Below are 24335 nucleotides of genomic sequence, written 5' to 3' on the forward strand. Positions count from 1 at the left end.
AACAAGTCAGCGTTGAGGCCACATGTGCCAAACCAAACACAACACTATTCTCGGAAAAAGGTTTATCGAAGCACCTGATGTCTCAGTACGAATATCCACATGACGGATACATGCTCAAGAGTGACAGCTGTTCACGTCCACTGTCCTACTAGTCCGACCAGTCGGTTGGATTAGGGTTTCCACCATAAAAGCCAACTGGCGTGTAGGTTCAACGTGTATGTACGGCCTACTTCTGCAACAGTATCAAACTCCACAAACTCCTGACGCTCCCGCGCGCACCGCCGTGGCGCATTGCGCTGCGTGTCTTCCGCTCATGGGCCCCCAAATTTCAAAAAAAAAAAAAAAAATGCTGCACAGAGGAGATCAGAAGGGGAAGCCGCCGCCGCCGCCGCCGAAGTGGAACTTGAACTGGCTGCCGCCGCCGCCAGGGCCCTGTTGGTGCATGTACGGGTGGCCGAAGGGACTGCCTTGGAAGGGGTTGCCGCGCTGCTGCTCCTGGTCGTTGGGGTCGTCGCCGCGGTCGAAGCGCTCGCGGAGCTCGGGGTCACTGAGGACCTCGTAGGCCTCGTTGATGGCGGCCATCTTCTTCTCGGCCGCCTCCTTGGTGAGGCCCTGCTTGTGCGCCTTGTCGGGGTGGTGCAGCTTGGAGAGCTTGCGGTAGGCCGACTTGATCTGGCGCGCGTCGGCGTCGTTGGTGACGCCGAGAACCTTGTAGTAGTCCTTTGTCTTGCTGCGCTTGAGGGCGATCTGGGCCTTCTGCTGGAGCGGGCGCACAATGTTCTGCTTCTCGGGCTTGACGTTCTTGGCCTCCTCGAGCGTCCGGACGGCGTCCTCGAATTCCTCCTTGTCCATCTGCTCGCGCGCACGGTGGAGGAGACCGTAGAAGGACTGTTCGTTTAGGGCCAGGGCGTTGTCGCAGTACTGCTTCGTCTTCTTGCTGTTCATCTGCATTGTGACAGGTTAGCACACGCACGGGAAACACGCGATACAGAACGCGGGTTCCAGGAAAGTGACGAACCTCGTAGTAACCCTCGCATGCCAATTCGACGACCCTCATGTACAGCGCCGATGGTGCGTTCGCTGGAATGGTACCATCCTGCTTGAGTTCCTCCACCTGCGACTTGATGTTGGTGATCAGACCCGCGTCTTCGCCATTGTCGATCAACATCTTGACGCCCGTCATGGGCTGGTTCTTCTCAAAGGCCTTGGCCACCTTGGCCAGCGTCTTGTCGATGACCTTTTGCTGCTTCAGCATCTTCTTGCAGGGCTTCGAATCCGGGTCCGAGTGCAGGCACTTCCTGATCTGAGCCATGCCGTTGTTCAGGTCGTCGAGGCCGTAGAACGTGTTGGCCGAGATGGTAACGTGGGGGGCCGTATCGCCGGGCCTCATCTGGAGGATGTGGTGCAGATCGCCCATGCCCTCCTCCACCTCACCCCGCGCGAAACGGCAGCGCGAGCGCAGCTCGCGCAGGTACACAGCCCGGTTCGCCGTCATGATCGCCTCTCCAGCCTGGTGGACGCAGGTCTCAAAGTCGCCTGCCCTCTCGGCAGCCTCGGCCAGCTGAGCTGCCCCTTGAGCCTCGTCGAGGGCCGCCAGCTCGGGCGAGGCGGCATCCTTGTTGGCCAGCTTGTAGTGTTCCTTTGCGCCCTCCCAGTCGGCGCTTCGAGCGCGGATCTTGGCGAGCTGGATGTGTGCGCCCTCGAAGTCAGGCTTCAGGGACAGTACCCTGTTGTAGTCTTCGGTGGCCTGTGAAGTTCGGCCGAGCGAGAGGTAGGTGGTGGCACGCTTGAAGAACGTGAGGTAGTTGGAGGGGTCGCGGGCCACAGCGGCATCGTAGTAGAGGAGCGCGTCGCTTGTCTCGCCCCTGGACAGGTGGGATTGCGCCGAGGACAGGAGTTCGGAGACAGGAAGATCGGACGGGATACTTTCGGCACTCAGAGCAGAAACGAGGGGTGTGGCGAACAGAGCCGCCGCGACGGCGAGGGTTGAAATGTTCACATGCATGGCGAGAGGGCTCGGTAGCAATGACGGCAGAGCAGAGGAGTAGAAAAGAAGGCGATAGAGGGGGGGCCTGCTGCCTCTACGAAGTTGCGAAAAGATACGCAATTGGGGTTTAAGAAAAAAAAAAGCAAGAGGCAGAAAAGACCAACGAGCTTTGGACAGTTGTCCGAATGGTTGCTGCAAGGTGTCGCGAAGTTCCGTCGTTCAAATGGGTCCTGGCACCTGGATGCGCGAAGTAGACCCTTGAAGCAAGAAGTGTCCTTATCCCAACCTGGCTAGCTCGACTCGCACTGTATGGTACACACAGTGAATGGGGAGAGTCCAATGCTTGGGGCAGCAGCCAGCGGACAGCTGGCAGGAGGTACAAGCCCAAGGTGGGTAGGTACTTGTAGACAGCTGCGGGTGACATGGGAAGCCCAGATGTGGGGCCCCTGTTCTCCATCCTCCGCGTCAATCCAGGCCGCTCACTCGCTCATATCAACTTCAGAGGATGTAGCACGTATTGACGCGTGCTCGCCCACCCGCTCGGTATCAGTCACCAACCACTGACTCAAGACGCTGGAGTGCGATGCCAGGTGCATCATCACCATGGCCCATATTGACCACGCAGCAATCTTCTCGCCCTCGGTCGCACGCATCGCCGCGTCAACAGCGAAAGACTGGTCCTTCGTTGACACATGGCTAGCCTCCAAATTCCCAGGCCGGGCCGCCCCATCCTTCGAGCGCAACCCTGACACGCTCCGGGTCCTGCTCTCTCTCGCGTCCCTCAATGAAACCGCAGACGAGGAGCGTCAGCTCTTTGCGCGCGCCGAAGCCTCTGCCCTCAGGGAGCTATCACAGGCCGCCGACCGAGGTGCTGACCACGCCTCAATTCAATCTGACCTCCTCGAGGCTATCGAAGAAGCTCTGCCCCAAGACGGACGCAATGCCCTCGATGCGCTGGCGTCGCTCGCTGTTGATCTCGGCAACCCTCAGCCAACACCTCATGAACTCGGCGTCACGCTTGTTCAACTCCAGGCACAGGCGCAGGAGACAGAGGAGAGGCGTGCCCGCCTGAAAGATCTTCAATCTCACGTGGATGCGGAGAAAATCGCCATTGCAGATCTGCTACATGACTTGCAGGGCTGGAAGTTCAAGCCCTCGGCCGAGCTCCCGCGACAGAATGTGGAATTGCAAAGAAAAATCAAGGCTCTCTCCAACAAGTTGCCCGAGCTCGAGGACCGTCTGAAAGCCATTGACACAGCCCCAGCCGCCTTTCACCCCACCATTGATCAAATTGCGCGAGAGGAGTCGGCATATACAAGTCTCTTGAATCGCAAGATGGATCTCGATTCTCAGATAGCTCCGTTTGCCGGCCTTCCTGACGACGCCGATGCTGCCAGAGACCAACTCGAAGCTTTGCGCAGCGAACTTCAATCACTCACACGCCGGAGAGATGCCGTTTTCGAGAGTCTCGTAGAACGTGAGAGTCCCCGGAAAAGATCATGATGACTAAAAGTGGCCTTCCCTTCCGATGGACTGACTCTAGCTTCATTGATCAAGTATACATCTGCGACCATGGTGACATCCATCAAGGTCGCTTTCCCCTCCCGGCCACAGCGCCACCAAATCTGCCCAGCTGCCTCCCGAGACCGGACCGCTTAGCAGCCGGAGCAGCCGGCGGAGGGACCGTAGACGGGTCTTTCATCGGGACTGGCGGCCCCGGCATGTTGCGGGTGTCTTTGGATCCTCCCTTCATTTCTGGTCCGTCACCAAGTCTAATATCACCGACACCCAGCGGGGCGCCATCGTCGAGACCCTCGCCGGCGTGCCTCTGCGTCCGCCGAGCTTTCTCCTGTACACTGCGGAATTTTTCCAACAGGTCGCCCCACTTGACAATGGCTTCTTCTCGCCCTTTGAGCCTGTTGGGTCTGTCGAAATTCGCACCAGCCGACGTCGACGCCGTTGGTCGAGGTGTGATATGCAGATAGCCAATCGAGCTGACGCTGTTGAGGCGGTTCTTGAGGGCAGCAAAGGCGGATGACTGTGGGAGAAGCATAAGAAGTCCGTAGAGGCACTTGTAGAGATATGGGAACTTTTCAGGCTCCAGGAGCTGGAGGCGGAGATCTGAGGTGCGGAACACCGCATGTCAGCTTCCCACTCAAGTCGGTGGTAAAGCGTGGGACAACTTACACGTGAATACTGGTGATTCGATGAGTTGAACCAGCTTGTCTATTTGAATAAGAATATTCACGGTCATCTCCAACTCCGCACTACACAGGGTTAGCAACTTCGTCTTACGTGTAACCACAGGCTCTGCAAACTGACAATATCTGCAAGAGGTTGTAAGCTTGCTCGTATGCCTGTGCCAGCAGGCATAACGAGAATGTCGCAACGGCGTTGTAACACCAAGAGCGGAAGAGAGCTACGAAGAAAGCTTGACCGTCCTTGAAGTCACGTCAGTCCATGACAATTCCCTGCAAAACATAGCTGACATACCTTTGTCTCGAGATTGCGTAGCCTCTTGCGAAGATCTGCCAGCTCTGGTGCGGTAATCAAGTTGTTGTTCAAAATCTGTACCATGATGCTGGCGAATTCAACATCCTCTTCTTTTTCAATGCAATCTGCCAGTGTTCTGTAGATCCTCTCGGCGCTGAGACTGACACAGAGCTGTCGGATGATAAGGTTTCCGCGGGTCTCGAGCAGCTTTCTGTCTGTAGCGAAAAGCTGCAAGAGATTGACCATGAAGTTGGAAAAGTAGTCGTCTTCGCTGTTGCGTGAAATCTGCGACAGCAGTTGCAGGTCCTTGGTCACGACAGCTTCTGCTGGATCAGACAGCGTCTTGAGCAGGGCCGGGAAGGTTCCATCGTTGAATGCCAGGACCTTGCGCGGTGCTTTCCTATGCAGCATGATGAGCCACGTCAAGGCGGCCACCCTCGTAGCCTCGTGGTCATTGAGGAAGAGCAACGTAAGAGCGCTAACGGCAGCTGCGTAATCGAGATCCGCCTGTGGGTGAGCTGAAGACGGAACAGCGCTGGGCGTTGAGATGGAGCGATTATGGGCGGGCGTCGGACTTCGTACATCGAGCTCGCGGGAGCTGGAAAGGGAGGCACGAGCACTAACAGTGCCATCCGGCCGTTCTCCGAACGTTGGCAGGCGCGATTGGTGGTGATACTGCGTTCCCATATCGGGTTCATCCGATAACGACACAACGTAGTCCAACAGACCACTGTTGACCCGGACTGCGGCTTGACGAATCGATTCTGAGCCGCTTGCCATGGCAGGCAACATGTGCGCAAGAACCTTGGGCGTGAAAGGCAAAACCTCTTCCGGACAAATGTCAAGGAACTCCACAATCCAGCGCAGTGACTCGGGCAACGTTGCGTCTTCTACCACACATAATGAGATAACTTACTACGCATTATGAGGGAGGGGCTTTGTCTCAACGTACCTAGTGGAGAGTCCAAGGTCGCCGTCAAAATATCGAGGATCTCTCGGTAGTTGATGTGGACGTCCTGCCCAGGCACCCAGTCCTCTTCGGCGCTCACATCGTCGTCATCACCCGACATCTGAGAGTCAATCTCGTCGCCTTCCTGCAGGCCATCCTGGAGGCTGCCTGAATCGACTGAGTCCTCTCGTTTCCTCTTGCCGCCCTCTCGAGACTTCTTGCTCTCAGCCAAGCCCTTCTTGACCCTAGAAATCCTCTTGATTTCGTTGAGAAATTTGTTCAGGCAGGCCTGTGTAGCCACTTGCACGTCCTTGTTGGTATCACTCAGGAATTTGAGTAGGCCGGCGAGGAAGCCGGGAAGGAAAGTGACAATTTCAAGGTCTGGGATAGAATCTAGAAGAGTGATCCAGCCTACAAGAAATTGGCGAGTGAATGGGTTTATAACCCATATTCGATCCTTCAGAAGTGGGATGAACCGCTGCAGGGAGAAGGCAGTTGGTGGGCGAGGTCGGTCCTCGCTGAAGTCTTTCTCTGGCCCGCCATACTCAGGCTCGGTCTCGAGGACAGAGACATAAGAGGCTGCCGACTCGGAGACAATATCTTTGACAAGCCGATCAAGGAGTTCCGCTCCGTTCTTCACTGACAGTTCAGAATCCGCGCCTAACTAAGCAAGGATATCAGCAAAGGACGGCAGAGGCAAGTGTTAACGATAGTCCCTACTTTACAGAGAGCATCAAATATGTTGTTGAAATAGATTAGTATCTCGCCTTTCGCAACCTTGGCGATGTTGTACATGGCCTCGCACGCGTAATACCGTACTCTGGCATCCTGATCGGTAAAGCATGCGAGTACAGGCGGGACAATCTTGGCCAAGTAACGTGCTAGTTCCTGGCGAGAGCAAATTTGTGAGCAACACACTCAAAGGGGCAGCGGGGGACGTAGAGGCCTCAAAGGCACTTATTCGGCCAGGGGGGCGACGCACTGAACCTAGAGCTATTCCAGCCGCTGCTAAGCCAATCAAGCCGCCATTCCTGGCATGGGGCTGATGAACCGCATATGCATACTCGTTGCAAAGCTGCTCGAGGATCGCTTCAACTCTGTTGTAGTCTTTCGAGGCTACAAGATCCCGAATGACGCGTTCCAACCTAGCTCCGGTGGTCAGCGAACGAGACACACTCAGAAAGCGGTTGTGATTTTGAACGAGATGCCTCGTAATATATGCACTTACTCGAGCGCTCCGACTTTACGTTTGTCATAGAGCTTGTCGTTCAAGAGTCTCTGGACGTTGGCGTCCATTGTCGCGTGGATACTTAGGTCATGCTTGAGAGGATGAGACTAGCGCGAGCGTTGAATGCTTATCGGGGCGACAAGACGACGCAACGGTTCGACGGGAGCGCAGAGAGTGAGAGAAAACACAGAGTGCTTCGGGAAATTGCGGTGTAGCTGAAAAGCAATGACTGCGAGCTAGGGGCCTTAGATGTACGAAGATTGGAGCTTGAAGGTGCTTCCAAGGCTGGATGAAGTGGAGGTTGAGGATGTGACGAAAGCTCAGGTGCAGCCTATCCGTGTCGGCTCCCTGCTTACCTCAGGTGCTGGTTAGCTGGCTGGCTGGGTGGGCGAGGAAAGGCTGACAAGCAGGTACGTACTCTTGAGCCTGGCAGAGGCTGGCAAAGGCGGGCAAAGAAAGGTCAACCGAAGCCCTTCCTCTCCGACCCACTTCATCATCTCGGTTGCGGCGCGTGGGGTAATCCGACAAGGGTCTTGTTGCTTATCTACATATCCATCCTTTTTTGACCGTCAGAGAGGTAAGGGAAAAGAATGCCCATACGAGCGTCCAGGGAGATGCCGAAGCTGTCCCAGCAGCGTGGGTTGTGGAGGCGAGCAAGGGTCACTATGAGCAATTGGCATGGTGTTTCGGTCCCCTCTGGAGCAAAGACTTTCTGACTTCGTTCCCTCATTCCACTTTCTCATGACAGTCCTCCCTTTTCTCACTCTAATGCACCCAGGACGCCGAGCCTGGTGGGCTCGCTGAACCTGCCCGTTTTGCCATGGCTGAAGTGCCGTGTTGCGCTCGACGTGGTAGCCTGCTTGACCCTGGCAAACTGGGGCACTGAGAGTGGATGATGATCCAGCCTCCTGGGACTCGGATCCTGACCCCCTGGTTCCAGTCCGCGCCGACTGCGTCACGTCACGCCTGTCATCTCGGGCCGTCTTATCATTTCCGCTGGCTTCCACCGCTGGACTCACTGGCACCACTCTGCCCGCTGCCACCTCGCTGCTCTGTTTGACCCCCGGCGCTGTTGTCCTTGTTCGTCCTCGCCGCCACGGCTGCTCGTCTTGCGAATTCGTCCTGCCACCAACGCAGTCAGTCAGCGGCAGGTTCTCCGAAACCTCGGCGCCCTTTGCGCCATGCCTTGCTGGCGGTTGGCATTGTTTGGGATTGCTTACCTGTTCCCCTCGTGCCTTTCGAATTCTCGCCGCGGCGGCCTCGTCCATCTTACTTTTCCCCATGGCCAAGTCGTAGGATGAGTCTGAGGAAGTGAAGCTGCGAAGTCGAATGGCTTTCGGTCGAGAATTGTCTATACGCGGGTCCTTATGGAGGGTGCCTGCCTTCTACCCTTTTGTCTGCACGCTGTGGAGTCGAGTGCTGGCCCTCTCAAGCTCTGCGGCGGGCTGCGTCTTGCCGTGTCAAGGTTTGCAGTGTCTCGTGTAATGGAATCGCCGGCAAACATCGTGACTTCCAAACATGTCCTTCTCAACGGCCAACGGCTCGTCTCTTATACTCACTCGCCCTTGCGTACCCTGCATCTTCACCAATTTGCTTTTGCCCCCGCTCTCTGACGCCAGGCCATGTTCCGGGGGGTGGTTGAGGGGAGGCACGGGGAGGGAAGAGGGAGGGGGAAGGCAGGCTGACTTAGGTCCAGGGGTGGGATGAACAGGGCCTTGCGAGAGCTTTCCTGGCGGGCGGCGGCCTTTGCTTCTTTCTCGGATTCCTGCGAGGCCCTCACGCATCATTTGCTCATGACCAGGGTCAGGCCAGCGATTCAAATCTTGCCCTCTTCCCGGCTGCCTCGGAGGAGGGGGGTCGCAACACGGCGACAATCATAATTGTTTGCGAGATACGACGGGCTGATCACCGCCACTTCGTGTGCTTCTGCAGCTCTCTCTTTTTCCGCCTTGGGCAGCCATATATCGCCGTGGGGACCTCGCGCCCTGTTCTCCTGGGCGGGGACGACTGCTACTACACTGCTGCTCTTTGCCCTGAAAGGTGGGTGGGAACGTACAAGCGTGACAAGCGTGACTAGCTTCTAAGCATTGCTCTGTTCCGACGAGGGACGTGGGCGGGGAGTGGGACTCCTCATAGCAAGGTACAATCAAAGACGCCGTTTGGTGTACCTGCGAATCGAACAGGAACAGGTACGGACGGCAAATAGTCTTTTGGGCCCTTTGTTTCAGCCTGAACCTGGGTTCCCGTTTTCCACCTTCATGCCGACCAGGGTGTGGACTATGGAGACGGTACCAAGCCCACGGGACAAGTGACAGCCTTTTGGGAACAACACATAGGTCACTATGGCGCGGCAAGGATGGGGAGCCACCCCGGTCCTTTCACCTCACTGACATGGGCAGCACCGGCCACCAATTAGCTGAGAATGGGATGGAATGTCGCAGGCCTCCAAAGTCCCGAGCGTTGGCAAATTTCAATCGTCTCGGTTTGCGAGGCAAACATGATAACAGACTTGCGCAGCAACGTCGGAACCCTAGGCGGACGAGCTTGGAAGCTGACACGCTTCAGACATGTCAGATATCGCCACAGTCGTACCGATTACTTCCTGAAATGCAGCTCTCATACTGTCTCTATATACATGGTACAATCATCTACTCAGATTAAGCATCCATATCATCATCAAACAGAGCTGCTCGTGCTGAAATGAGTGCCTCTTCATGAACAACGAGCTGTCATTATATTGCTAATCACGTCGGCATGCTACTCGTGACTCGCGACATGCTTTTGGCACTCTGCCAAAATGGCTGCCTGTCGGGACACCTCGGCAAGCTTGCCGATGACGGTCTTGTTGCCGTCCACAAAGCCATAGAGTGCGTATGGAATACCGACATCGACGCAGAATTCCTGCACCAACTTCTGGGTCCGCCTGAGGTTGTGGCGCGGGATACGAGGGTACAGGTGATGGATCGCCTGGAACTGCAGCCCGCCGTGGAAAAAGTCTAGCCAGGTCGGGCAGTCCACGTCCATGGTGGTGCGAAGCATCTTCTGGGGAAAGGACTCGGCCGGCCCCAGGTCGGCGGTGCTCATGGCAAAGTGAGAGAGCGTGATCTGGATATGCAGCGGCGCCTGCAGCATGTGGCTCACGATGACGAAGACAACCCGGTCCCAAGCCGTCGGGATGCACCTGTACACGATGCCGTACCCGAACCAAGCCCAGAAGAACGCTTGACCGACCACCTCGAGCCAACGATGCCACCACGCCGGTCCGTGCCGTGGTGCGCGACCGGCGATCAGGTGATCCCAGGAGAGGACATAGAGGTTGAAGCGGCCGAACAGCATAATCGGATAATACGTCTTGGACTGCACAGATAGCATCACTTTGGCAAACGCATCGTACTTCATCAGTCGGTCGTAGTACGTCGAGTAGAGATTACCCAAAAGTCGGTGGGAGACGGCGAAGAAAGGCATGTGCTCGATGTCTGGATCGTGCTCGGGGGAGTTGGTGACAATATGGTGAACATTGTGACTCCGCTTCCACCAGCCCAAGGACAACCCACCCAGGAAGTCGGCGATGAAGATGCCAATACATGTGTCGATGTGGAAATTGTGGGTAATGCCCATGTGACCTGCATCGTGGGCGGCAAAGACAAGTTGGTGCCAAAAGATACCCAGACACATGGCGCTCGGGACATACCAACCCCGGCTCAGGAAGAGCAGCATGCCACTGAAGAGGAGAGAGTAGCGCACCATCTCGATGGCGTAGGAAAGGTAGTTGCAGTCGTAAAGCCCTTCCGCCTGTATCCTTTTGTTGAGGAGACGATATTTGATAACAATTTCGTGTTGTGTATTGATGTCGAGTGACGGGTATCGATCGAGGTCCAGGCTGATCTCCTTTTTCGTTTGGGCGTCTAAGAACCCCGTGGGTGTCATTTTGTGGTCATCGTCATGCGACGATACTGAGCTGGCTGACGAGGAGTGGCCTCTGGTGTTGGTGGTTGTGGTGTTGTATCGGCGGTGAGCAAGGGGCTTTTCAGCATCAAAGACGGGTGAGGCTTCGCGCGAGTCGGTATCACTGGAGGTGGAAGTCTGCTCTTCGTCCTCTGGTGCTTCTGTGGCCATATCGCGGAAGCTCCCTCCCTGGATTGGTGGTAAGAAGTTCTCCCATCGTCCCCCTACTCGGCCAATGCGGTAGCGCATCATCTGCTCTCTTGCTTCCGGGGAATGCAACCTGCAGCGAAGCAACGCGTTAGCATGGAGGATGAGCAATGCATGGATGGCGTGCAGTCAGCTGCCGGTGGTAGGTTGGAAGACTCGTACACTGTAACCTCGTCTGTGGCATCACGACCGACCATGTGCATGATGGCCTTGTCACCGCCAGGGTGATACTTCAGCCATGCGTCGACCTTCAACACATAGTTGTCCACGATGATAATGGTGCGTCCACTCGCGATGAGCCCTTCCACCTGTCGTCGAGACAGGAGGGGTAAATCTCGATGCTTGCGGGCGTCCATCGCGCAATTTCACAGCGAGCGGAAGGTGCGAGCGGAAGGTGCGAGCGGTCCAGGGCGACTGTAATTAAAAGATTTGACGACAAGTGACAGATGAAGTGGTGGACCGCAAGTCGAGAGCAGAAGCAAAGTTGCGACCGATGTTAGGGTAGCGCTGGACCAACTCAGAGACACACATGCGTGGACCACCGTTGCTGCTATGGCATCTCCAATCCGGTCCGATTGCAGGACCACGCCTTGACTCCTTGCGTGCCTGATGGGACCCCGTCGACAGTGTCCAACAGTCAGTTGATTTCTTCGGATCTTCGGTAGCTGATGGGACCATGCATTCGCCAGGGACGGACAGTTCAACGGGCCCGACCTCTTTCAGGTAAGGTCTGAGAGGGTACCTGGATGATCGTCATTGTCACGGCCCCTATTTGGCAGACCAAAAGGAACTTTAGCGTGTCAACTTGGGGAGCAAGTCCCACACCAGCGCCTGGGAGCCTCCGTACGCGCCTGAGCTGTCTCCCTACCTCCCCAAGCAGATCGGCCTGTACCTAGCTTTAAGGCTCTAGAGATAGAGATAGATTCGCTTCAGCGCTGCCTTGTTCAGCTGCACAAAATAGTTTCTGGCGCATCAAGCCAGACGAATACAAACATGATTCGTATTGTTTGTTAATGTACCGACAGTCAATGGTACTTTGTGATCCTGTGACTCCTAAGCAAACGATCGTCGTGTCACATCATGATCTATATGAACCGTCGTCTGTCCGAAAGCCCGTCTATCGCTATTTCTACTCACTATGACCTGATTGTAGACTTTTGTCACGTCACAACCTGCCGCCTCGAAGACACTACGCAATTCATCATGGCATGTTATAACCCCTGCAACGTGAGACAGACACCTGTTGTCATCGTCAACAACCCAGCTCAGGCCGGCCTGCATGCGGGACTGCACAATAGTAAGTACACCCTAGAGATCCGCCGCGCAGACTGACAGACTGGGGGGTTCTTTGTAGACTGCGAGCAGTATCGATACCAATGTGGGCAGTATGACCATCACATGGCGGGACCCATCAACTTGTAAGATCAGTCCAGAGAAGACCACCACCTGCAAGGCCATGGACCTCGCAGGAACACAGTAATGATACTGACACATGACGAGTGTATAGTCAGCTCAATGGACCAGTCAATGGACCACTTATCAGCGGCTGTGGAAACAACAGCAGCTACTGGTCATTCGACCAGCATGGTGGCCTGGCACGACAGTCGTACCGACGATATCCGTACTCAGCGATGGCGTTCGGGCCAGGACGGCAGTGTCCTTGTCCGGCGTGCCCTGTTAACCGGTATGCGGATGATGGTTTTCCCGATCATGGCGACGTCCTAGTTTCATGGGGCGACCCAACAACGTCCCGTAGGTTCTGGTGACGAAAGCATAGATGCATTATACTGTACACAGCGTCCGAGACCTTGGTACACTCGCATCCTGCGTGCTAGTCTGAATACGCGAAGCCAGAAAGACGCCCCTGGCTCTACCTATGATCCCATCGTCTATCTTGCCGCCTCCTCCATTCTGACGCAATACATTTTCCTGTTTTGTCTTCTTCGCCCTTTCCCGAGTCCCTCGAGCCTTGGCGATCCAACGTCCTAGATCACTCTCCTTACATGTGAATGGGCAGAGAGTGGGTGGCCATGGCAGCCTCCTTGAAGGCCTCGGCGAGGGTGGGGTGTGCGTGGCACGTACGAGCAATGTCCTCGCTAGACGCACCGTACTCGAGAGCCAGTGTAGCCTCAGCAATCATCTCGCCGGCGTTGGGGCCGACAATGTGAACACCAAGCAGGCGGTCCGTCTCGGGATCCGCCAGCATCTTGACCATACCCTCAGTGTCGAGGTTCGTCTTCGCGCGCGAGTTGGCGCTGAAAGGGAAGGTACCGATGCGGTAGGGAATGTTCTGCGACTTCAGATCCTGCTCGCTCTGGCCGACCCAAGCGACCTCGGGGTGGGTGTACATGACCGAGGGAATGGCGCCGTAGTTGACGTGGCCGTGGCCCTTCTTGATGTACTCGACAACAGCGACAGCCTCCTCCTCGGCCTTGTGCGCAAGCATGGGTCCGAAGGTAACGTCGCCGACGCAACGAATGTGGGGGATCTTGGTACGGTACTCCGAGTCGATGATGACACGGCCGCGGTCGTCCAGCTCCATACCGATGTTCTCGAGTCCGAGCCCACCGGTGTAGGGCCTGCGACCAATGGCAACAAGGACGACATCAGCGTCAATCTAGAGACATGTCGATTAGCTATTATGACCACAGCATAGAACCAGGAGGACAAGTGCTTACGGTCTCGGGCTTGCCGCCCTTGGCAGAGTCGACCTGAAGCTGGACCTTCTCGCCAGAAGCGTCACCGCTGACGACCTTGGTACCGAGCTTAAAGTTGATGCCCTGCTTCTTCAGGATCTTCTGGGTAGTCTTGGAGATCTCGGTGTCCATGCCAGGGCCGCCAATCTGGTTGAGGAACTCAACAACGGTAACCTTTGATCCCAGCCTGGACCAGACAGAGCCCATCTCGAGACCGATGATACCGCCGCCGATGACAACCAGGGACTCGGGAATCTTCTCGAGCTTGAGGGCGCCAGTGCTGGTGACAACGCGCTTCTCGTCAATCTCAAGGCCGGGGAAGGGAGTAGCCTCGGAACCGGTCGCGATCAGGATGTTCTTGCCCTTGACGGAGGTTTCGCCACCGTCGTTAAGCTCAACCTTGATCTCGTGCTCGTTGACGAAAGAGCCGGAGCCCTTGATGTACTCGACGCCGTTCTTCTTGAGGAGGAACTCGACACCCTTGGTCAGGCCCGAGACAGCGGTGTCCTTCGCCTTCATGAACTGCTCGAGGTTGATGCTGACGTCGCTGACATCAATACCGCGGTTCTTTGTGTCGTGCTTGATGGTGTGGTAAATGTGAGAGTTGTTGAGGAGAGCCTTGGAGGGAATGCAGCCAACGTTGAGGCAGGTGCCGCCGAGGGTGCCGCGCTTCTCGATACAGGTGACCTGAGAGTCATAAGATTAGCATGCCGTCTGTAGGAGAAGTGCCTGGGAATGCGCCGTACCTTCATGCCCTCCTGTCCAGCCTTGATGGCGGCGACGTAGCCAGCAACGCCACCACCAATGACGATCAAGTCCTTCTCCTCTGTTCACGAAACTATCAGCACGGAGGGCCAAGAAAAATAGCTGTTTCGAGGCTTTGCTCGAATGGAGGGCAACGAACCAGAAGCGGACGCGTATGTGCGACTCCATCGCGACAGTTGGGAGGGAGCGGTAACGGCGGGCAGACTGATATCTGGTCAGCGACGAACGACGCGAGTGATTTACGGGTGGTGATGGCAACAAGCTCGGCGGACCAAGAACACTCGGCGTAAGGGGGGGGGTCCAGAAGAATGCAAAAGGAATTGAGGCATTGGTACTCACGAAGACTGCTTGAAGGCCGACCTTACGGCAGAGCGCGGTAGCAAGCGACGGGAAAGCATCTTGTCTGTGTGTACCGATCGAAACGTCGGATGGGCAAGAAGGGGGATGGAGATGAGGAGTCTTAACTATGATTGTCGGACAAGCTCTCCACGAGAGGCAGGATAGGATCTCGAGGTCAGACACAACCAGTAGGTGTCTCGCTCGCCCAGGGACCCGTAAAAACGGCTGATGGAGAGCCTCCATTGGATCGGGACTGCGGCTGGTTTTTTTATTCCGTCCAATGGGACTTGGTTTGAGCAAACCGTTGGGAGGCAATTGAGGCGGGGGGTCCAAGGCTGGACCACCAACCCGACTCTACCCGTGCCAATACCGACTGATATTACCCTCCGGGCGGCGAAAGGCCATCTGGTGCATAGCCGATTACACATCCACAAACATAGTGCTCATGACCATCGTCACCAGTCTCCCAATGTCACGAGATTTCGTATGACAAAACATATCCAATGCCTCCGGCAATGATGCTGTCGATTGATTCCTTGCCACTGTCTGGCTGACTGATTTATTCCTCTTCCCGCAGCTCTAGCTGTTCCAGCATGTCCTCGGCCTTTCTACACGCCTCTTTGACTCTGGCCGTCTCCTTCTTTCCATCGACCAGGTCTGTTTTACGGACCTTCTTGCGGAGAAAGTACCTCAAACTCCTTGCGAACTCCGGCGCCATGCCGTTGGCGAAGATTTTGCCGAGACTCGTCTCTATATTTTTTGGGTCCTTCTTGATGCAGCCCTGGAGAACCGTGATGAGCATCACCTCCACAAACAAACCCGTCGTGTCCTTGACGTAAGCCATGTTCAGAGGTTTCAGTACGGTCAATGATACAGATGAGTCCATGACAAGGTTGCCGAACATCTTGGCCGTATTGATGATTCGGCGGTTATCTGTCATTTCCTCATCTTCCTCTTCCGGTTCCTCTCCAAAGAGAGGCTCTCCAAGTCTGCGGAAGAATGTCCACAGGGTATCCTGGAAAGCATACTTGATCCTCGAATCACCGCAGAACTTGCTCGCGACCAGCGTATAGTAAGGGTTGTAGTGCTGCTGCGCTCCGGAGCACTGGACCAACACGTTGGAGACCTCCCGGCGGTTGTACTTGTTGAGACGCAGCTTCAATATCCGCAAGTAGGCATCGTTAAAGTCTGCTGCCGCGACAAGGGCGATGAAGATGGCGCGGCGTACGTCCGTGTTCATGCCCTGCTCGCGTGCGAGCTCGGCGTAGTTCGGCATGTCCAGCCCGTCATCTATGATCACATCATCGTCTGACGCCACCTCCGCCGAGCCGGCGGCGCCGGCGCTGGCTGCGGTCGGGTCGGCCTTCTTGCTATCGCCTCCCTGCCCAGCCCATTTGGCACCAACCAGCCACCACTTGCCCGACTTGTCTGCAGCCTGAATGTCATCAAGACCCATGCGGAGTGGTTCGGTAGCCTTGAGCTTCGATGTGTCCATGGTGCCGAGATGCTTCTTCATGCGCGTGACGTGCTCATGGAGGACGGCTAGATCCTGCGCGCCGGTCTTGAGCTTATTGTTTTTGAGGTCGCTAATCGTCTCAATCATGAACTTGGTTCGTACGGAGAGGTTCGCCTCGCCGATCTTGGCAACAGCGGGCCGAATGAGGCTGACGATATCCTTGAGCGCCAAGGGGTCATCCTTTCGAAGCTGCGCTCCGACCAGTCGAACGATACGAAGCAAAATCTCAGCATTGAGCTCTGACAAGTCCTGGAGCAGGAATTTGATGTAGTCGAACAAAATTTTGCCCGAAACGACCTTGAACTCGTACATTTCTGCCAGCACCGTGATCAAGTTTGATGTCTCCTTGGTCGGGGTGCGGGCCTCAGCAGCCATCTTTTCTGCCGCATCGTGCTCTCTCTGGAACCGTTCAACCACAGCTGTGACGAAATGGGCGGCAAAGTCGACACCAATGACCTTGTACAAGGCTGCTATGAACCCGGCAGAAAGAACCAAAAGCGTGTCTGGTTTGCTTGTCGCATCGCAGATTTGCGCCATCAGCAGGTCCGAAAGGATATCCGTGACGATGCCGCGTGGGTGTTCGCGATAGATCTTCTCAATCTCTCCCACAATGGAGACAAGGTTCGCTTCGGTGACACGGTTCACAGGACCCTGAGTCTTTCTCCGAATCTGAGCCTCGAGATCCGCATCCTTGCCGAGCGCCTTGCGAAGGGACGGCGGTATGTACTTGCCAGCACTCTCACCGCCAGCGGCAGCCGTTACTGGCGCGACGTACGGGTTCTCTCTGACTCTGGGCTTGTTTTTTGTTGGTTCATCCGAGTCGGAGTCAAATCCGCCAAATGATCCTGCGTCGTCATCTTCGTCGTCGTCGTCACCGCCAAAGTCGCCAAGTGAGCCCTCATCGTCATCGTCGTCGTCGTTGTCATCGTCATCGTCGTCTTCTAGCAGGTCCGAGAGGCCGTCGTCCATGTCCGAATCGCCCTCGTCCGCCTCCTCTTCGCTGTCGACGGGCACTTCTGCCTTTGCCGCTTTCCTCCGTTTCTTGGCCAACCACTCGTCTGCCTCCCGCTTGGCTTTTGTTCTCTCGTCTCGCTCGCTGTCGTCTTCACCTCCGTCACTGTCCAGCAGGGCGTCAAGGCCATCTTCGTGGAAGGACTTGGGCAGGGCCTTGCGACCCTTCTTGATGCCGAGTTTCCGCTCGAGGTCTTCAATCTCGGCATCATCCTGCGCAAACTTGTCCCTCATCTTGCGCGAAGTCTTGGCCGTCTTCGCGACCGGCGAGACTGGCTCGTCGTCGTCATCGTCCTCTTCCTCCTCCACGGGGGCCTTCCTCTTCCTCTTTCGCTGATTTGTGTCGCTGGCCGCTTTTGCGCCTTGCGCTCCTCGTTTCGTCGGAATGGTCGCGGCATGGCCGTCGTCCGAGTCGTCCTTGGACTCGTCCGGTTCTTGGCGAGACGGCCTGGGAGGTGCAGCTCTGACGGGCGGCCTTCGGGGTGCTGTCGGTCCCTGGCGCTTCTGTGATCGCTCGGCCTTGCGTTTGTCCCGTCGGTTTTGGCTCTGGCTCTTCCAGCGACTGTTGTCGCGCGGCGTTCCTTTGGGTTCTCCAGAGACTCCCATCTCCTTGAGGAGATTGCCCGGAAGGGCGAGCTTTGGCGGCATGTTGCAATTCCGGTTCTCTATTTAGTCGAGGGGTGGTGTATTTGTTTCCAGGCGTGTCGCAACTTTGCTGCTTGTTCGCTGCGGCACCAGATGAACTTGATCTTCTTCTTCTCTCCGACAACTTTTTAGCGGGGCCCTCCCCTCCACCCGAGTGGGTCCAGGTACCTACGCTGTGCAGGCTGTATTTGGCGTCTCTGCCCCGCCGTACAACAGACCCACAGCGTACGGCATCGCGGGGTGCCAGGACTTCCATGCGAATCAAGATCCCATTCTGGGGCTGCCAGAAGTTCAACCCCCCGTCCACGTCCACGCACCTCCCCAGCACGCTGTCACCATGGCGTCGCACCTGAGCAACGACGAGGTGAGAAACCGTCAGTCCCTCTCGCGCGCGACAAGACCACTTACATGCGCCCTCCGGCACAGTTCTTCGCCGGGCTCAACGAGCTGTTCAACCACCGCAAGGGCAAAGACCACGGTGCCATCTACCTCGTCCAGAAGAGGCGTACGTCCCACGTCCCACGCCCCCTGCTCCTGCAATCGCACCAGCCAGGCGCAATCAAGTTTTTCCCCCCCTCTTACTGACGTCCCTCGATGCAGTAACCCACGGCCAAGACGCCATCGCCGCGCCGACAGAAGAGGACCCTTTTCCAGACACGCACCCTTCGAAGCCGCTCCCCATCATCGTGAGGGCGACAAACGCCAAATCCAGCCGGAGCGACAAGAAGAAGGTCAAGCTCTCGACCATCGTCGAGCCCAGCGCCATTGACGACTTTTTCGCGCGCTACGCAGAGGTGTGCAAGACGGGCATGACGGCGCTGAAGCCGCGCGACAAGAGCAAGAAGAAGGCCAAGGCGAAGAAGAGAAAGGTCGGCGCGCCGGCGGCGCCCTGAGGGAACTGACGTTGTTGAACTTGGGAGCGGCGAGGCTTCGAAGAGGGCGGATCTGCTGCTGCTGCTGCCATGTGGACATAGAGATTGCTTAGGATTTCTGGCTATACAGTCTCAGACGAAATCATGAGGATACCCATTCTGACCAAGAAGAAACATTCTGACCAAGAAGAAACATTCTGACCAAGAAGAAAAAACAAGCCTGTATTGGACTATTCGGGCTGCGCAGCCTCTGCATATCACGTTCAACCGCTGCCCATCACCCGAGCTTCGCGTCGAGCTGGGCCGCCACATCCTCCTCGTACTCCTTGAGCATGGCCGCCAGCCCTACGCATGTTGCGCACTGCCTCCTCACCGGCACCTGTGGATCCCCGGCATACATGCAGAGGCTCTCCGGACACTCTGGGTCTGAGCCGTTCGGCGCGCCCTCGTCGCAGCTCGCCAGTCTTCTTCGTTGCTGCCACCTCGTCTTGCACGTCGGGCATCGATACGAGTGCACCTGGCACATGGTTTTCGCTGCTCCTTCGACGGGGCCACGCCCACCCTGGATAGAACACTTGTCTGTAGAAATCAACTATATCCTGAATACCAAGTCGTTTGGATGTCTCGGTAGGGTTCATTCGACTGGGTACAGGCGGAGACGAAACGTTGCTTTATGTTCCTGGAACGATCTACGAACTGGTCCGCATTTGTAGATGGCCACACAACGACCAGTCAAGCAAGGACTTGTAAAGGACTGCTGTTATCATGTTGAACATGTTGGACCAGATCCTGAAACAGACTGCGTACCACACAGCTCCATGTCATGTGCTATCAAACTAGGAGAATGAATGGGCTGCCCTATGAGGGCCGTCTCCGATCTGCCACGTCCATGCCCAAGAGCACGATGAGTGAGAGTGGCAGCATGTGAGTCGTCCAATTCAGGGGTTAGAAACAATGTCCACGCGAGCACGCATCTGGCAATGACTGTGATGCAGTTACAACACCGAGGAGCGGATGTATTGTGCCTTCTCAGGCATGGCGCGAATCACAGCTCTCTCCATACCTACCTAGATATGGAGGCTGACCCAGTATCAGAACGGAACGCTGTGCGATGAAAACCTGCCGCCTCAGCAGTGGTCAAACCATTCTCCCCAGAAAGAAGCCGACCCGAGCAAAGAAGTTGCCCAGCAATTAAACTTTTGTGTCATCGGATCATCATCATCACCACGGTCATATCGCCAACATCACCCGCCAGAAGACGCTGCGCCGCGCCTTGCTAGTCACCGTGCCAGACCGTCGTCATGCGCCTTGACCATCCAAAACTCGCCATGTCCTACAACCTCCCGGATCAAAGTTCAACTGCTATTTGACGTACAATCTGGATTATCTCTCACTCGGTCGCCCCCCTCCCCGGCTCCACTATATGCCCTGCGACCGGAACCTGCGAAGGAAAAGGAAAGAAAAAGACAAACATGCGCCGATAGTTTTTTTTCCTGCGTAGCATCTTGAATGCCTGTGGACAACAGACACCACCACCCTAGATGGCCTCAATCAAGTCCATCGGGGCGTGTCCAGGCGTAACGAAGGCTATGGCTGTGCAACTATCATGAAGGTGGCCGTGGAGAAGCTAGGAAAATCAGGCCGCTTTCCCCTTTCGAAGTGCCTTTGAGCTCACTTGTAGGCAGGCAAGGCAGTCTTGCGCAGCTACGTTAGTGAGCACCATCTTACATGATCTGGTCCTGGGTCAGGCCGGCATGGGCATCTGTATCCATGCTGTCGCCACCGGCACCGGGGGGGCTCAGGTATCTGACGAAACTCAGGCCCAGAGGGCGTCCACCATACTGGTATCCTTGGAACTTCTGGATGGCCGTGTCGGCCGTGTCAGCAGCATCAAACTGCACAACACCAGTGCCGCGGGAGCGACCGCTTGGCTCGTACTGAATCTCGGCCTTCTCAACCTTGCCGATGGTGGTGAAGAGCTCGACGAGATCCTCGTTGCTAGTAGACCAGGGAAGCTGCACGATTGATTAGCAAGTTTGGCAAGGTAGTTGGAGGTGATGGGCAATCGGGCCACGTACGTTGCGCACGTAGATCACCTCGCTCTTGTCGGTGCCGGCAGTGGCGTAGTCGGTGAACGGGTTGGGGGGCACGGACGCGCCAGGGTTCACGCCGGGGCCGCCAGGCGCACCGCCGGCGCTGAAGCCTCCACCGAAACCACCGCGGCCACCGCCGAAGCCTCCACCAAAGCCACCACGCGGACCGCCAAAGCCGCCGCGACCGCCAAAGCCGCCGCCGAAGCCTCCGCGCATGCCGCCGCCGAAGCCGCCACGGCCGCCGAAGCCCATGGGTCCAGCTCCAGCAAAACGGTCTTCGCGAACCTCCAGAAGGCGCCCTTGCCAATCGTAGCCATTGAACTGCTCAATGGCAATGCGAGCATCGTCGGGACTCTCGAACATGACAATACCGGTGCCCTTGGGGCGACCATCAGGACCAAGGTGGACATCGGCGCGAATTACGGCGCCGTTACGTGCTGGCAGCGGGAACAATGTGAGTGCCTGTGCGAGGCTGTGGGGAACGCAAAGTGGGGACATTTTGGTACTCACCGGCCTGTCGGAACAGATCCTTGAGATCCTGCCATCCGACCGTGTAGGGCAGCTATATTGTGCTGTCAGCAAACACGTACAGGCACCAGGAGCGCCAGTGCTTGGCAATGATAGGGGGGAAAACATACGTTGGTGATGTAGATCTGACGGCCGCCGCCGCCACCGCCGCCGCCGGCATTGAAACCACCCGGCCCACCAAAGCCACCAGGGTTCATGCCGCCGTGGCCGCCGGGGCCGCCAGGACCGCCGTAGCCACCACGGGTCGCAGTGGCGCCAATGAATCGGGGTTCCGCTTCGCGGTCCTACAGAAGGTGAATGCATCAGCCGTCAATCATCGGTTGAACCAAGAGAGTGACAACATACCTCGCGGACATAGATGAGTCGGCCCATGAGGTTCTGGTTGCTAAGGGTTGCCACAGCGTTCTGGGCTTGTTCCCGTGTCGCGTATTCCACAATTCTGTGTTGAGGGCCCCGTCAGTCTGCTGCGCGTTGGCATGTCATGGGTGGCATGGCGAACTTACCCGCATCCCTACAAACACCAATAGGCGCGCGCCCAACCCGTCAATCCAACGATTCCATCAAGGCCGGAGGGAGAAAAACCACAAAGGGAAAACCAGCCATAGACTACGTGTAAAAGCCCACCTTCGACATTCCATTAGGAAGTAGTAGCACATCGGCAAAGAGAACCTCTCCAGCTGCAGACATGAAAACCCTGGTCAGCCACTTGCTCGCCAGCAACAGACGCCTTGACGTGACCCACACTGTCTCATGAAGTCCTTGAGGTGATGCCATTTGACGTCGTAGGAGAGGTTGCCGACATAGACGCGGCGGTCCTGCTGGGAGCTGTCGCGAATGTTGCTCATCATCTGTTCGCGGGCGACGGCGCGTTCCTCGTAGGAGCGATGTTGCGGAGGACCTCCGTATCCGCCGGTGGATCCTCCGGCAGGCGCGCCTGTTCCAGACATGGGAGAGCGGTCTCGGCGTCCGCGGTAATCGTCTCCCCTGCTACGGGAGCGGCTACGGGGTGAGAAGGAGCGGCGCCTTGCTGTGGTGGAACGACCGGGGCTTCGCGAACGGCCTCGACGCGGAGATCGGGACCTCTCTCGCTAGTCTCAGTCAGCAAAGATGTGCTGGCTTGAATTGGTGTCCTTTGCAATTCGCGATTGGTGTCCTCTGCGATTTCGCGAAATGGGCGGAAAGACGTGCGCTGAGACTGGCGCCAAACACGCCACAGTCCGAGGGCCAAAAGGGTAATTCAAGAGATAGCGCAATCGTTGGCGGCGCGCAGGGCGGCTGTAGATCCGACCGAAGTGATCCGGTTTCTACGCCAGCCGTCTCACCTTTTGGGGAAAAGAGGGGGAGAACAAGACAGGAGGTGGGCAGACTTACGGGACGATATGTGTCGTCGTTGTTGTCGGCTGCAAGGTAACGCGCCTGGTCAGAATATAGGCCTCGAGAATTTGGTGTGAGACTGCTGCTGTCGGGGAGGGCAGAAGAAAAGCAAAGAAGGAGGACTGTGATGCCGCGGTAGGAATGAGGCCAGGTGAAAAGTAAGGCAAGGTGAGGTAGGCAAGCTGGCAAGATGTTGAAGGGGGTAGTACCAGTAGTAGTACCGGCGGCAACGGTTGGGGCCAAGGCAGGTTGAGGTAGCTGTAGAGGAGGGGTGCAGAATGGGGGAGAGGGGGGCGCAAACGGATAGGATGGAGTGTCAAGTGGGGCAGGGGCGGAAAGATATGCAGGTAGGGGGAGGGTGCGGTACTGGCGCAATCCGGGCCAGCGCAGACAGTTCGTTCCAGCCTCGTCCCTGCCTCCTCCACCTTGGCGGGCTCACAGGCAGCAGTCACAAACCAGTAGGCCTGAAGAGCAGATATGCCTTTGAGGGAAGGGTGACCAAGGAGACGCGGGGAACAATGCAAGTCATTGCACGTGTCCGCATGTGCCTCTTGGAATTTTCGCCGAAAGGAACTCGGAGGGAGAGGGGGAGGGGATAGATGTGAGGCCAGACGTGGGCGCGACAAGGGAAGAGGACTTCAAGCCTGAATCCAGGGCAGGACCAAGCAAGCGAGTACGTGAGCAAGCTGTGATGAGAGCCCGAAGCCTGTGAGAACTGCTACCGCCAGCCGTGTTTGGCAATGGGCACTGGGCCCGGCCGAACAGGACAAGAATGGCAAATGGTGAAATGGAAAGTAGCAGCTGTATGTATGAGATGACATGGGCGTGCAACTCCCGTGTCCAGTCACGACAGGAGGTAACGCGTCACCACGCAGCACACACCACACTCCACGCAAGTAGCATCGGCGGCACCAAGCACGGCGCTCGCTGCTGCTGCACCGCCTGTACCGCAGAAGAGCGCGTGCGCGGGCGCCTTTTCCCCAGACAAGCCACGCATCATGGCGTTACAGGTGCCGTGTGTGGTGGAGGAAGTCAGGCCATGCTGCCGCCGTCACGACAGACCACAAGCGCGGGCGGACCTCTGGGTGTGTTTGACAGGCCAGGAAACAGCAGGTCGGAGGCAGCGTGTGATGGTGGTGGTCCAGCAGCAGATGGCTGACAGGGCGAGGGGATGGCAGGACCGGCGTGCAGGATCGGCAAGGCTGAAGGGGGAAGGGGAGTCGAACAGACGGGACGAGGTGGCAGCTGGCAGGGTAAGGGACTGGACAGAAAGAAAAGAGCATGCGTACCCATGGTGTATTACTCGTGAACGACGAGTAGGAAAAGGCCGAACTGCGTTGAAGGGTATCGACGAAAGCCTCAGCCGGGCTGCCAGGTTTGCAGGGTGCAGGTGCAGGTTTGGCTTGGGAGTTGATGGGGAAAGAGTTTTCGATGGGTTACGGAGGTCCTCGAGTCGATTGGACTGTAGAGACCGTCGTCGTTGCGGAAGGGTATATCGCGCCTTGTGTGTGTGTGTGTGTGTGTGTGCGCGTGTGCGGGAGAGAGTTGTTAGTACTACGCGTGACTGTAGGTAGGTTGAAGACTGGGCGCTTTTCCGTGACGTTGGACGAGAGGCAACGTGGAGTCGGAGGGTGAGTTGGTGGACGTCGCGCGAGCCGGATGGAAAGGGCTGGGATGGACGGAGGAA

General features: G+C 56.8%; 10 protein-coding genes across 10 annotated transcripts; 3 read left to right on the forward strand and 7 right to left on the reverse strand.

The window, feature by feature from the left end:
• Positions 1-363: 363 nt before the first annotated feature.
• On the reverse strand, positions 364-2005 carry VDAG_09428 (DnaJ and TPR domain-containing protein; the record flags this gene model as incomplete). The annotated part of the gene is made up of 2 exons (XM_009658389.1): positions 364-945; positions 1019-2005. The coding sequence occupies 2 exons, from the start codon at positions 2003-2005 to the stop codon at positions 364-366; spliced, it is 1569 nt and encodes a 522-aa protein (XP_009656684.1).
• Positions 2006-2590: 585 nt separating this feature from the next.
• VDAG_09429 (uncharacterized protein) lies at positions 2591-3490 on the forward strand (the record flags this gene model as incomplete). The annotated part of the gene is made up of 1 exon (XM_009658390.1): positions 2591-3490. The coding sequence occupies one exon, from the start codon at positions 2591-2593 to the stop codon at positions 3488-3490; it is 900 nt and encodes a 299-aa protein (XP_009656685.1).
• Positions 3491-3572: 82 nt separating this feature from the next.
• Positions 3573-7925, reverse strand: VDAG_09430 (vacuole morphology and inheritance protein; the record flags this gene model as incomplete). The annotated part of the gene is made up of 11 exons (XM_009658391.1): positions 3573-4108; positions 4175-4254; positions 4310-4428; positions 4481-5307; positions 5433-6093; positions 6412-6574; positions 6658-6764; positions 7076-7093; positions 7585-7607; positions 7677-7779; positions 7878-7925. 11 exons carry the CDS (start codon positions 7923-7925, stop codon positions 3573-3575), a joined length of 2685 nt encoding a protein of 894 aa, XP_009656686.1.
• A 1489-nt stretch (positions 7926-9414) lies between these two features.
• VDAG_09431 (fatty acid desaturase) lies at positions 9415-11667 on the reverse strand (the record flags this gene model as incomplete). The annotated part of the gene is made up of 2 exons (XM_009658392.1): positions 10972-11667; positions 9415-10882 (listed from the first exon to the last, which is right to left on the reverse strand). Exons 1-2 carry the CDS (start codon positions 11163-11165, stop codon positions 9415-9417), a joined length of 1662 nt encoding a protein of 553 aa, XP_009656687.1. The 5' UTR covers positions 11166-11667.
• A 345-nt stretch (positions 11668-12012) lies between these two features.
• Positions 12013-12534, forward strand: VDAG_09432 (uncharacterized protein; the record flags this gene model as incomplete). Its single annotated transcript, XM_009658393.1, has 2 exons — positions 12013-12106; positions 12317-12534. The coding sequence occupies 2 exons, from the start codon at positions 12013-12015 to the stop codon at positions 12532-12534; spliced, it is 312 nt and encodes a 103-aa protein (XP_009656688.1).
• A 75-nt stretch (positions 12535-12609) lies between these two features.
• On the reverse strand, positions 12610-14681 carry VDAG_09433 (dihydrolipoyl dehydrogenase). Its single transcript, XM_009658394.1, has 5 exons — positions 14610-14681; positions 14410-14474; positions 14252-14331; positions 13488-14192; positions 12610-13426 (listed from the first exon to the last, which is right to left on the reverse strand). The coding sequence occupies exons 1-5, from the start codon at positions 14666-14668 to the stop codon at positions 12809-12811; spliced, it is 1527 nt and encodes a 508-aa protein (XP_009656689.1). The 5' UTR covers positions 14669-14681; the 3' UTR covers positions 12610-12808.
• Positions 14682-15168: 487 nt separating this feature from the next.
• Positions 15169-17784, reverse strand: VDAG_09434 (suppressor of glycerol defect protein; the record flags this gene model as incomplete). Its single annotated transcript, XM_009658395.1, has 1 exon — positions 15169-17784. One exon carries the CDS (start codon positions 17782-17784, stop codon positions 15169-15171), a length of 2616 nt encoding a protein of 871 aa, XP_009656690.1.
• Positions 17785-18118: 334 nt separating this feature from the next.
• VDAG_09435 (uncharacterized protein) lies at positions 18119-18674 on the forward strand (the record flags this gene model as incomplete). Its single annotated transcript, XM_009658396.1, has 3 exons — positions 18119-18145; positions 18208-18286; positions 18382-18674. The coding sequence occupies 3 exons, from the start codon at positions 18119-18121 to the stop codon at positions 18672-18674; spliced, it is 399 nt and encodes a 132-aa protein (XP_009656691.1).
• Positions 18675-18930: 256 nt separating this feature from the next.
• VDAG_09436 (uncharacterized protein) lies at positions 18931-19360 on the reverse strand (the record flags this gene model as incomplete). The annotated part of the gene is made up of 2 exons (XM_009658397.1): positions 18931-19232; positions 19351-19360. The coding sequence occupies 2 exons, from the start codon at positions 19358-19360 to the stop codon at positions 18931-18933; spliced, it is 312 nt and encodes a 103-aa protein (XP_009656692.1).
• Positions 19361-20377: 1017 nt separating this feature from the next.
• Positions 20378-22221, reverse strand: VDAG_09437 (RNP domain-containing protein; the record flags this gene model as incomplete). The annotated part of the gene is made up of 7 exons (XM_009658398.1): positions 20378-20668; positions 20732-21183; positions 21257-21308; positions 21385-21558; positions 21620-21713; positions 21790-21898; positions 22017-22221. 7 exons carry the CDS (start codon positions 22219-22221, stop codon positions 20378-20380), a joined length of 1377 nt encoding a protein of 458 aa, XP_009656693.1.
• Positions 22222-24335: the final 2114 nt, after the last annotated feature.

The sequence above is a fragment of the Verticillium dahliae genome, genomic scaffold (assembly GCF_000150675.1).
Source record: "Verticillium dahliae VdLs.17 supercont1.26 genomic scaffold, whole genome shotgun sequence".
NCBI classification, from domain to species: Eukaryota; Fungi; Ascomycota; class Sordariomycetes; order Glomerellales; family Plectosphaerellaceae; genus Verticillium; species Verticillium dahliae.